This window comes from Theobroma cacao, chromosome 4, assembly GCF_000208745.1.
Source record: "Theobroma cacao cultivar B97-61/B2 chromosome 4, Criollo_cocoa_genome_V2, whole genome shotgun sequence".
Classification (NCBI taxonomy): Eukaryota; Viridiplantae; Streptophyta; class Magnoliopsida; order Malvales; family Malvaceae; genus Theobroma; species Theobroma cacao.
In genome coordinates, this window is record NC_030853.1 from 18864572 (window position 1) to 18878294 (window position 13723).

At 35.3% G+C, this 13723-nt stretch overlaps 2 protein-coding genes across 2 annotated transcripts; both read right to left on the bottom strand.

The window, feature by feature from the left end:
• On the bottom strand, window positions 5732-7913 carry LOC18601801 (probable sodium-coupled neutral amino acid transporter 6). Its single transcript, XM_018119039.1, has 6 exons — window positions 7857-7913; window positions 7674-7761; window positions 7422-7574; window positions 7128-7331; window positions 6367-6832; window positions 5732-5923 (listed from the first exon to the last, which is right to left on the bottom strand). The coding sequence occupies exons 1-6, from the start codon at window positions 7911-7913 to the stop codon at window positions 5803-5805; spliced, it is 1089 nt and encodes a 362-aa protein (XP_017974528.1). The 3' UTR covers window positions 5732-5802.
• Window positions 9318-13042, bottom strand: LOC18601802 (probable sodium-coupled neutral amino acid transporter 6). The gene is made up of 6 exons (XM_007032866.2): window positions 12587-13042; window positions 11970-12494; window positions 11633-11785; window positions 10889-11092; window positions 10313-10778; window positions 9318-9786 (listed from the first exon to the last, which is right to left on the bottom strand). Exons 2-6 carry the CDS (start codon window positions 12394-12396, stop codon window positions 9642-9644), a joined length of 1395 nt encoding a protein of 464 aa, XP_007032928.2. The 5' UTR covers window positions 12397-12494; window positions 12587-13042; the 3' UTR covers window positions 9318-9641.

The window sequence follows — 13723 nt, forward strand, 5'->3', positions numbered from 1 at the left end:
TTCATATCAAGATCATATATGAATATAACAAAATCCTTCTTTCCAATCAATATACGTTTTCCATGCAATACAATCTCATGCATATTCATATCAAGTAAGGAAAGAATACTTATCTTATGATCTGATGCAGAACCATTTTGCCACAAATGAATCTTGTCCATGGATTCTTCACCATCTTCTTCACTTGGTCGTGGTGTATCTAGAACATATGCGACCTTGAGTGTTGTGAGGAGGAAGCCCTTCTTTTTCTACCATCAAATGAAGTCTCCTCCATCAAAGCAATCTAACTTGACAATGTTGGTAGCCATCTCCTTGAGTGAAGTCATTTTGAATACCACGAAAATAAGTCTTAAAACTGTTGATGGGAAGGGGAGTTTTTATACGGTATTCAAGAATAGGCAAAATTGGCTTCAAGGTGAGCGTTTCAAATAGACGTCTATCTTTATGACTTATTTCGTCCCCACCACTCGGTATACAAAAGGGAATAATGCGAATAGTCTCAAGGATACAATGAAGTCAACGTCTAACTTTCGTATTGCACTTACGAAGGAGATTGCTAGATACACCCAAGGGTTTACAAAGTTGTTTGGCCTTAGAACCTACTTTTTGTAGCAAGTAGATAATAAGGAATTCGGAATATCTTGAAGATGGTGGGAACTTTTGTATTTCTTTTTGTATTATCTGGTGTGTCTAAAATGGTTGGCACCAAGCCCTTTATATAGGCTTCCAAGTGTCTCTTCTTCAAGGATACAACCCTTTCATAAAGACACCTCTTTGTTTAGAAAGCATCTTTATGATATTTGCCAACACAACTTTTAGATATAGTTATTGTTTCAATAGTCATCTTATGAATAGATAACTATTCATCCCACAAATTATAACCTTTGAGTTATATCTTGAAACAATAGCTATTCACTTTAACTTTTGAGCAATGGTGTTTTTTCAATCATGTCTCCTAACTTTTGGATATGATTTTTCAAGAGATATAACCATTCACATGAAAACATGTCTATATCTAATAGACACATTATGTCACTTTTCGTAACATAACTTTTGAGCTAATGATAGCTCTTCCATCATGTTAAACAACCTTTAATTTTAAAAATACACCAACACAAGGAAAGAAAAAATGGCAAGCCAAAGAAAAGGGAAAAGGTAAAATACCCATCCAAATTGTCATCAACAAAAAATCTAAATGTTTTTTCTATAAAAAAAAAGGGCACATGAAGAAGGATTGCGTCAAATTTAAGGTTTAGCTTGAGAAGAAAAGTAATCTAACCTCCCCTGTTTGTTATGAATCTAATATAATTGATGTTTGTCATAACACTTAATGGATTGATTCTAGTTCTACAGTCCACATTTCAAATACCTTGCATGGCTTTCTAAACCAAAGGAAGCCAGTAGGCAATGAGTAGTGCATCTATTCAAGAAACAAGATAAGTTCACGTGTGGAGGCGATTGGAACATACTGATTAATTTTATATTCTAGTTTTGTTTTAAATTTGGAAAGAACATTTTATATTCCAAGTTTCTCTAGAAATTTGATTTCAGTTTCAAGACTTGTATCGTTTGGTTATTCCTTTAACTTTTCAAATACATCTTTTAATTTAAAGGCTTTGTCTTGTTGGGACTGGTGCAATGTCTGATGGTTTTTTTTGAATTAATTTGCAAGACAATGCCTTTTGTAATGCAATGCATGTTCATGATAATGTTGATATTAAACGATGTGTTATGAATGAAAATTCCTCTATTTTATGGCATTGAAGATTATGACATATATCCATAGAGAGGATTAAAAGATTGGTGAATGATAAAGTACTCAATACTATGGATTTTACTGATTTTGATGCTTATGTGGACTACATTAACGGAAAACAGACTAACAAGACTAAGAAAGGTGCCAAGAGGAGTTCAGACATATTAGAGATCATACATACAAATATTTGTAGTCTAGATATGGACTCATATGTTCATTAATACTTTATCTCTTTCATTGATGATTATTCACGATACATGTATCTTGACTTGCTTCATAATAAGAATCAAGCATTAGATGCCTTTAACGTATTTAAAGTTGAAGTAGAAACACAATGCAAAAAGTAAATTAAGATCGTGAGATCAGATAGAGGTGGAGAATATTATCATAAATACACTGAGGATGGATAAACACCTGGTTCATTTACAAAGTTTCTTAAGGAGCATGGGATAATGGCCTAATACACCATGCTTGGATCTCCAGACCAACATGGTGTAGCAGAAAGAAGAAATCAAACATTGATGGCTATGGTGCGAAGTATGCTTAGTAGCTCCAAGCATCCTAAATCCTTGTAGATTAAAGCTCTTAAAATGACAATGTATATATTAAATCGAGTTCTAACCAAGGTTCTTCCTAAAACACCATTTGAATTGTGGAAATGTTGAAAATCGAGTTTGCAACATATACCCATTTGGGGATGCCCATCTAAAGTAAGAGTTTATGATCCATAAGAAAAGAAATTAAACCCAAAGACTATAAGTGGATATTATGTTGGATATGCTGAAAGGTCCAAAAGATACAAATTTTATTATCTATCTCATAACATTAGGATTGTGGAATCCAGAAATGCAAAGTTTCTTGAAAATGACTTGATCAGAAGGAACGATCAATCTCAAAACTTAATTTTTGAGAAGAATCATTGTGATATTCAAACTCTCATTTCAAGTGACAGATTGATTGTCATTCATAACACTCATCAAATTCAAATGGGTGTTGTACAACCAATCGTTGAAGTTCCACAAGATGCTGATGACGATCTAGTAAATCTGGTTGTTCAGTAATTTTCAGAGATTGTTGAGCAACTAGTTGTGCAACATATTCCTCAAGAGGATGTTAATACAACATTAAGAAGATTCACTAGGATGAAGAAATCAGCAATCCCTAGTGATTACATTGTGTATTTACAAGAAGCTGACAATAATATTGGAGCCGAAAATGATTTTGAAACATTTTCACAAGCCATGAGTTGCAAAGAATCTAAATTGTGGTACAATGTTATGAAAGATGAGATGAATTCTATGGCATCAAACGGAGTCTAGAATCTTGTTGAGTTGCCTAATGGTGCAAAGGCCATTAGATGTAAATGGGTCTTTAAAACAAAAAAAAAAAAAGATTCATTAGGCAACATAGAGAGATATAAAGTAAGACTTGTTGCTAAGGGTTTCACTTAAAAGGAGGAAATCAATTCCGCAAAGACTTTATCTCCTGTATCTCAAAAAGATTTCTTTCGTGTCATTATGGCATTAATTGCTTATTTCGGTTTAGAACTACATCAAATAAATGTGAACACAACATTCCTTAATGGGGACCTGGAGGAGGAGGTTTGTATGAAACAACTAGTAGAATTCTCCTTTAGCTATGGTGACCATTTGGCGTGCACCTTAAGAAATCCATATATGGATTGAAAAAAGCCTCTCGTCCATGGTATTTGAAATTCCATGATGTTATCTCTTTATTTAGTTTTATAGAAAACATCATGGATCAATGCATATATCAAAAGGCTAGTGAAAGTAAAATTCGTTTCCTTATTCTATATGTGGATGATATACTACTTGCAACCAATGATAAGGGGTTGCTACATAAGGTGAAATAATTTCTCTCTAAGAATTTTGATATGAAGGATATGGGTAAGGCATCTTATGTCATAAGCATTAAGATCCATAAGGATAGATTTAAAAGCATTTGTGTGTATATCAAGAAACCTATATTAATAAGGTTTTAGAGAGGTTTTGGATGAAGGATTGTTCACCGAGTGTAGCACCTATTGGGAAGGGTGATAGGTTCAATTTGAACCAATGCCTGAAAAATGAGCTTGAAAGGGAACAAATGCAAAACACTCCGTATGCTTCTGTTGTTGGGAGCTTAATGTATGCTTAGGTTTGTACAAGACCTAACATTGCATTTGCTGTTAGAATGCTGGGCAAATATCAGAGTAACCCAGACATGGACCACTAGAGAGCTGCAAAGAAGGTGATGAGGTACCTTGAAGGGACTAAAGATTACATGCTTATGTATAGGCGAACTAACAACTTGGAGGTAGTTAGTTACTAAGATTCGGATTCCGTTGGGTGTGTTGATTCAGAAAAATCAACATCTAGATATGTTTTTATATTTGCTGGCAAAGCCATGTCTTGGAGGAGTGCAAAACAAACCTTAACGGCTACTTCTACTATGGAAGTTGAGTTCGTTTCTTGTTTTGAGGCTACCTCACATGGTAATGGTTAAAGAGTGTCATATCTGGGCTTAGAATTGTGGATTCCATTTCTAAGCCATTAAGGATGTGTTGTGACAATTCAATTGCGATTTTTTTGGCTAAAAACCACAAAAGTGGTAGTAAAAGTAAACACATCGATATCAAGTATTTAGCCATAACAGAATGTGTTAGGGAGAACAAAATAGTCATTAAGCACGTTAGCATTGAATTGATGATTGCTAATCCTTTAACAAAAGGCATGCCATTAATGAAAGTTAAAGATCATGTAGCGCGAATGGGACTTGGTTCCATCATGTGATCTTTTTGTTGTATGGACTTTTATCATTTGTAATGAAACTCTTATTCATTTGTGTGTTTTCTCCTCTTTGTGTACACATTTATTTTGAGAACAACAATCATTATTGGACCTAGAATAAACATAAGGTTTATTCATTAAGTTATGATGGGCCAACATTAAAGAAATAGAATGCATAGTGATGCATGGAAGATAATACTCGTTCATAGAGGACTAGTCGCCATGATTTATGTATTTTGTTTCTTTTCTTAAAAAGAAAGATTCGTGGATTTTAGGTATTATTAAGTAAAAAATATAAACCAATTGGGAGAATGTTAGTTACCCATGTTCAGTTATGGTTCGCATATCACTCACTCTCCACTAGCTTTCTATTAACTACTTTAACATGCCCACTTTCTTTGTTTCGGTTACGTATTTGATGGAAAGACTATATATATATATATATAAGAAAACCGAGTATGGATCCCTAAGTTCAGTATTTTTCTAAATACGCACCATCTAAGTGAGATTGCTAGAGTTTAAAAATACCCTTATACAAATAAGCTTACTCCTGTGACATCAATGGTTGGAGATTAGTATCCAATTTTACATTTCGATTTTTCCATATGTTAATTTTGTTAACGTGCATATGTATAGCATCTATGATATCTTATATTGTTTAGATATATAGTCGCTAGGGTGCGTGGTTCTCGATATGATTACTGGACAACTACCATGGGATATAAGAACCTGGCAGAGTTTGGCGATCAAGGTCATATCTTAGACGAATTCACCAAAAATACCCGAAAACATGTCAAGCGCAGGAAAAGATTTCTTGACGAAGCGTTTTGCAAGGGATCCTAATGAAAGGTGGACTGCTGATATGCTGTTAAGCCATCCTTTTTTCCTTCCAGACTGCATCTTGTTGCCATCTTCACCATGCTCAAGCTGTTTGTTATGTTCCTTTGATGAAACAACAAATGATGCTACTTGTCTAGTGGGAAGAAATCAGAGAACTGAAGTAGCAAGCCTCTCTTAAGCATCTTCAGCTCTTCCCTATTGTAAATGGGCTAAAATAAACTTTTATATTATGATATAGAACTTTTTTTGGCATGAACTTATCCTGCAATTTCAATACAAACTGTAAAAGAATAAAACAATGCAATAGTGATTTATAAAATGTACTAATTCAACTAAATCCCACTCTTTGGAAAGACCTTATTACTGATGATTTTATTCTGTGATTCTGTTAGCACACTGATTTGACTCATTCCCAACTCATGCTGTTAACAAAGAGTATGCATCACTGTATATGGCTGCCACAGTTGAGAATACTGCAACAATGATCATGAACACGGATAAAATCTTATCCTTCTTCGTTGCTATACCATGAGGGTCCCTGAAAACACCAAAGAAGGAAATGGAATGTAACATTCCTGCATTAGGAATCAACTAAGCCATTGTATATCGTCATGTCTCGCTTAACCCTGTTTGTCCTCTCACCCTGGTTACTACACTAGTAACTCATTTCTTTAATTTTGTCTTTGGACCTTTCAATAAGAGGAACAACTATAAATTTCAATCACATGGTTTCTCATATCTTCTCGATTTCTATGTTCTGAAATAGCAAAGAGATATGCTTTTGATCGAGTTTCACAACTGATAAATTATTAACATAAAAGGCAGATAAGTATTAGCAAGAAAATTCCCTGGCGAGATAATAGCAAACTATCAAATTCTTCAGCATATTGTTGAAAATGGATGGATTCTCCCCAATGTTCAGGCATATACATTTCAAAGAGGTTCAAATATTTCAGAATGATGAAGGAAACAGGGACTCACTTGAGAGTAATACAGGCTGGAAAGATGAAGGCAAGTAAAGCTCCAACAGTTGCTCCAGTGAACTCAAACGCTACCCATATGCTCGGAATGAATATTGCACCTAGCAGAATAATGGCAATGAGCCCAACAGTGACCAGTCCAAACCTTAAGTTGTCTGAAGACAAAGGTGCAGCTGAGGGAAAAAGGAGGCCATCCACATTGAGGCGCAGAGGGAAGAAAATAATGGGGAAAACAAGCATGATATGACCTGCATAGCTGATTCGAACAATATCATTGAAGAGGGAGTTGTATGGTATGCCTAGATCAGTGTCGAAGTTGGACAACAGGTCAGAAAGAGTGGAGTCACCAAACAAGAAGAACCCAAATAAGCCTGTCATTACATACACAATGGCGCAGAGAGCAACTGAAGTTTTCACCACTGTTGGCATACTAGGAGAGTCAGCAAGCTCATTAGCAATTGGATGAACTGCATATATCAGATGTGATTTAGTTTAAACAACTGAAGCAGTTGTAATGCATTTGACAAGAATATGAGGCATAGAACAAATGAACTAAGCAGTTTCTTAATTGTTTTCTTCTGTGAAAACAAATTACCTATAAGATTGTATGTCGTTTAAAAATAACTGGGATACTAGGATTCTTTGAAGATAGTGACAGGCACAAGGTGATAGATACAATTTCATATGTTCCAAGATAAAATTATCAACTAATCAATGATCAAGAGTTGACTCAAGCATGTAAGGGGCGGATTGCTTGTGTACCATTATAGTGGCAGAGGTATGCAAAGATAACAACAGGTACAGCAGTGAAGAGCTCCCAAAAGGATGACAGATTGGTAATAGTAGGAAAATATTTAGGCGCCTCTATGCTCCCCATTATGAATTTGTATATTGTGATTCCAATAACAACAGCCAGACACACAACCGCCAATGCAAATGATATAGCAGACGTGAATCTTAAGGAATCTGCATAAAAGACAAAAAATGTAGCAAACTAAGCACCAGAAAGTATTCATTGTCATTCGAACAGGGGAAGGGCAGAGGTGAAATGCTAACCAATGCGCTTGAAACATAAAAAGGGAACTAATACAACTGCTGTTAGGACTAGAACAACAACGGCACGACTAGTCCACCAATGTTCTCCAAACCAGCCTTCCAAAATACCAGCATGGTGAACCCCACTGGAAGTTGATCCTGATAGCACATCCTCTGCTCAAGCAAAGCAAAAATGATGGTAATCAATAAGTGATGTAATAAAATCAGATATTGACCAAATATTAAAATGAATGCGAAGCATTGAGTTTACACCGATTATGATCAGAAACACAATCAGACCGCCAATGTTGTTTATGATAATACTAGCTTGAGCTAGAACTTTTCCAACGGTTCCAAGGCATCAGCCATTAGATCACCATAAGAATATGCTGATTCTGGTTTGCTAAATCTCAACAACATCTCAATTGATGCCTGAGTCAAGAGCGCAGCAAGTACAATCAGGACAACTCCAGGAACTACCCCCACAATTTTCATGGTTGCAGGCAAGCTCATGATACCAGAACCAACTATGGTGCATTTCAAGTTAAACACAGATCCATGGAAAGAAGCTCTTCCAATTTTATCGACCTGGGTTTCTTCATCTCGATTTCTTGGTAGCAAGGGGCTCTCTCGTCAGCAATTTGTTCATGCTCTTTTGGAATGTTTTCAAAAGTTTCAATAGTCATTTTTGTACTGATTAAAACTTGGGAGCAGATGAAGTCACCACACGATACCTTGACAGCTCAATTTATCAATTATGCAGTAGATTCTTTAGAAAATCAATAGAAAAAGAAAAAAAAATTAAAACCAGTTATCATTAGGGAATTGTTCTTTGAATCTCTGAAACAAGAAGATAACAATTACTGATACTTTAAAAGCTTACATATCAAAGCATTGTATGGACCTTGAAGAACCAAAAAACCAGAAAACTTGATTTATTTCAAGCAAGGACACAAAATAACAGAAAAAGGAGTACTAATTGGCGCCTAGAATTCAATTCTTTGAAGTTCAAAACTGGAAAATGATCAAACCAAGATAATAGAAGAAAAGGAAAGAAAAAACAGAAGAATACAAAAGTAATTGGAAAAACAGGAGGAAAAAGGAAAGAAGAAACAGAAGATAGAAATCTTAATAGCAAAAGACAAATGATGGAAGTACGTGCAAGACAATTATGAACTTTGTAGTCAAATATAAAGAACCAAATGTACCAAACATAAAAGTTTAGCTTCACCTGCCATTCAACGATAGTAATGCACATATGCTCAGATGGATCTCTGACCAAACAAGGTGGTTACATTTTCCTTATGATACATGACTGATTATTGATGTTTCCAGTTTCAAAACATCCTAACATCTCGGTTTGAGGTAATACTCAATTGGCCGCCACCAACCTGCTTATCTCCAAGCATTGAATCTCTCTTTCTCTCACTCTTCCGATTATTAACAGAAGAACCATCAATTTCGTGAAAAGTACATGGATTATATTGTTTAATTAACACGATATTCATTCATTATTAAGCAATGGGATTTTATGGGATTTGTGCTTTGAAATAAGAAAAAGAAAAATAGAGAAACAAAAGAACGAGAACATGACGTTATTGACCTCTAAACACTCCTTGGATGCATGATGATGCCGCCTGGGACGATTTTCTCTTCAACTTTAGCTAGAGGTTGGAATTGGATAATAGGGTTAAGGGTTTCGGATTTAGGGTTTGATAATTCCTAATTAAACAAAAACAATCACACTAATACATCTCATTTCAGTCCCTTGGCGATTGTCACAACTCCTCTCACTGGAACGGTAACTATTGTTTTTTCCCTTTTGTTTTGGATTTCGTAAATAGATTTTAGAGTGGGCAGCCCTCCTCGAGCCAGTACGGCTAGAACATAAATACTGTAAAAATAAAACAATGACGATTAGTCTGTCACAAATCTGAATATACTATATTGCAATTTTTTACAACTTGATTTTAAGTCTACACAACATGATTCAAATCAAGCATGAAGCAGTACAATATTGCATATCAGGGAGAGGGGGGGCTATGATGTATGAAACTCCATACACTTCCCTAACAATCTAACTTTATACATTGGAAGAAGGTTCATCTTATTAAGTAGCTTATCAAACCTCCTTCGAAACCCAGATTTTTGAATTAGACCACAAATGACTACATAAATCAAGGTCTTGTCAAGGAAACTTGACCATATCTCCTTTCTGCAATCAAGGAACAGCCAGATAGATCATGCCCTGGGTCCTGCTCCTGGATTCTTTTTAAACAGAGCGTAGGCATCACTATATATGGCCACCAGGTTTGAGAATACAGCAAGCACAATCATGAAAATAGCTAAGATCTTGTCTTTCTTTGTCGCTATAAAGTGGCGATCCCTGAAACACCAAATGGAAGATAATTAGTATTGAACTAAAATTCAATAGATGACAGTCAGCAAATGAAGTCTACCGAAAACAAGCAAGACATAAGAACTTAAACCAAACAATATTACGCAAAAGAGTAGGCCAGATTGGGCAGGAGAAACAATAGTAATAACAACATCCACTTCAAAAGCAAAGATGACCCTAAGAGGGTGCTCTTTTTTTACTCACAATACATCCATTGATTCTGGAACATTGACAACTATACTGAATGTTTCAAGATTATGAACATTAAAAACATGTCTCACCAACTTTAAATGCAAATCAAGTTCCATATGCAGTCTAACCTTATTTTCTTATTAACATTTTTGAGCCACTAAGTCAACCATGTTTCAGTTTTGGTTTTATCCCATAACAAATAAATATCTAGCTTCATTAACATTGTACCGTAATGTATGATATCTGGAAGTTGAACACCAATTTGAAAGAAAGGGAATTAAACATAGCTGATATCTAATCGAATGGAAGGCCAAAAACTCACCTAAGAGCAATAGCAGCAGGAAAAATGAACCCAAGGCAAACTGCAGCAGTTGCTCCAGTGAATTGGAAAGCATCCCAGATGCTGGGTATGTAATTTGCACCCAAGAAGATAGCTGTGATGAGTCCGGCAGTAATAAAAGCAAACCTAGTATTGGACAGACTTAAAGGCCTTGCAGAAGGGAAGAGAAGGCCATCCATGTTGAGTCGCAGTGGAAAGAAGACAATGGGAAACACAAGCATGAGGTGAGCAGCATAGCTAACACGGACAGCATCATTAAGCAAGGAGCTATAGGGAATGCCAAGGTCAGTATCAAAGTTGGCAAGCACATCATCCAATGTTGCATCACCAAATAGAAGGAATCCAAAAAAGCTTGTCATTATGTAAACAGTTGAGCATAAAGCAAGTGCTGTTCGCACAACAGGTCTTATCTGGGAAGAGTCTTCCAGTTCATTATCTATGCTGTGAACTGCAAATTTAAGCACTCAAGAATATCAGTCATTCTTACTATACAGCACCAACATAAACAAAACCACATTGCTTAATGAAGAGTCTTAATTACTGAATCAACTTGCATACCATTGTAATGGCAGATATATGCAGTGACTAAAACAGGGACTACAGTGAAGAGTTTCCAAAATGAGGTCAAATCAGTGACATCAGGTAGCAACCTAGGCATCAGTATAGTTCCACTAATCAACTTGACAATTGCTATACCCACAGTAATGACAAGAAACACAACTGCCAGAGCAACTGATAAGGCAGATGTAAATCTTAATGAATCTGCAACCATGAGAAAGGGTAACCGTGCGTTAGTCATGTAAAACTAAACGATAAACCTGCAATACAAACTATCCCACTTAAATTTCTACTAGTAAAATGTATGAGGTTCTGAAAGTTCACATGCTAGGAAAGGTGCAAACATGAGCAAAAGAGTACTGCTAAATACTACATGATACATACATTGTAAACACTAATTGCATATGTATCAACCAGTTTTGAAGATATCAGATAATGTGAAAAGGAATACAATATCTGATTCAGAAACTTGACACATAAAACAAAAGAAAGAAACCCAATATGCTTGGACTAGATCTCCCAGGAATTGATATCATATTTGAAATTCCTAATGAGGCAACTGGAAACCAAAATTATAGAGCTACTCTAAAATACCAAAATAATTATAAACCTAATATTTACCAATTAACATCCCAGCTTTCTGCTTTAATTATATTTTGATCGCCTCAACCTTTTAAGATCTAATGATCCATTAAGAACAAGCAAGATGATTAAGTAAAAAGCTAGCACAATCAAAACACTAACCAATCCGCTTAAAACATGCCAATGGAGAGAAGATGCCTAGTGTCGTGACAATAAGAACAAAGGTACGCCCATTCCACCAGTGTTCTCCAAACCACCCTTCAAGGACACCAGCATGGTGAACTCCACTTGAAGATGTTCCAGAAAGCACATCACCTTCAAGAAACAATAACCATCATAAGTTCATAAGCAAATTTACACATTTCCATAGGATCAGGCAAGGACAATTTACGAAATAACTAAGTCAACAAAAACAACGATCGCAGCACATGTCCAGAACACAATTAAATATCAACTAACAACCAGATATGCAACTCAGTTGTATGAAATGAAGTCATACCAATAATAATCATGTATACAATAAGTACACCGATGTTGTTGACCAAAACACAGATTTGCAAAAAGATTCTCCCATACTTCCCCAATGCATCTCCCATAAGACCTCCGTATGAAGTTGTTTTTCCAGCTCTGCTAAACCTAAGCAAGAACTCAATTGAGGCATCAGTTAAGAATGCCATAAAGATGATCATAGCAATCCCGAGAATTAGTCCCAGAACTTTCATGGTTGCAGGCAAGGCCATGATCCCAGCACCAACAATTGTTGTTGACAAGTTAAACACTGCCCCAGTAAAAGAAGCTCCATTAAATTCATCATAACCAACATCTTCATCTTGCCTTTTAGGTAACAATGGAGCCTTCTCATCAACAACATGTTTGCTCCTCCTTGACTTCCTCTCCTTCTTTGGTGTTATATCCCCAATTGTCATCTCGTAAATCACCAAAAATTCTCAAAGAATCAACTTTATACAGAAAATTTAATCCACCTCACGGGCCAAAACCTGCCTTGAGCACACTCCAAGAAAATCTGTCCGCATAAAAAGTCAAATAATTAGTTGCCAAACAAAATTAATTCCGCTATAACCAAATCTAAAAAACCAGTCACTTAACAGGCCTAACCAGTGACAAAATCCAAACTTTGCACCCTTTTGAGGTTGAAAAAAGAGAGGATCTTTCAAATCTTCTATAACAAAAGGTAGATCTTTTCCAAATAGATCACCAAAATAACCAACAAATTAATTTAACATACAGAGATTCTTATAATCAACAGACTACTCGTATAATCTACAATTAGGAGGTTGAGTCTTTGATATCAAAAGACAAGAAAAAAAACCAACCCGAAATTCCAATCAACAAAACTTCAAAAACCCAATTTATATTTTCTTGAACTAAATCTAATATAGGCACCAAAGCAATAATTGATGCCTAACCCAGAGAAAGAAAAACCAACTTTTGACCAAACCCAGAAAGAGAAACAATCACAATATATGAGCTTTGAAACGGAGAATTGAGAGAGACCCAACAACCAGAAAGCTAAGATAAGAGTGTTTAGACTCCTCTCAATTCTTGGAATGCAGCTTTGATTTATAAAGAAGGCGAAGAAGAGAAAAGCTACACGGCCGGAAGTTGCATGTACGGCTATGATGGCAAGTAATTAAACAAGGAATATAAAATTAGAAAATTTACTACATAATAGAGTTGTTAAGTGGGTAATTAAATTATTATTCTGAGTTGGTTCATTTTTTATATTGATTTTAAAAATTCGATTTTGGTTAAAATTTAGGAGGGACGGACAAAACTTTCAAACTCCGGTTTCTTTTATAAATCTTACTATGTAAATAAAAAAAATTTACTTCTATAAGAGTAATGCTAATTTATTTTTATATATTTTTATACAAGTCATACTTGATTAATTCATTGTTAAATTGCATTAATGTAACATCCCAACTTTGTTGATAACTATATATGAAGTTAAACCATGTTGTAGGTTAATTTGAATTTTAATGAATATATTTGAGAACTTGAGAAATGTCTATGTCTATAAAGATGTGATATTGAAATATATGAGTATGTAAAGTCCCGAAATGATGTTGTGCATATATTTGACACATAAATGATATATTGCATGTGCTTGACACTTAGATGAGTATGCTATGTAAGCATTTAATGTCATGCTTCATTGACATGCTAAGTGGCATAGAGTGTAATTGAGAATTTGAATGTTATTCGATGAATATGTGCCATGATAAGGAGTAA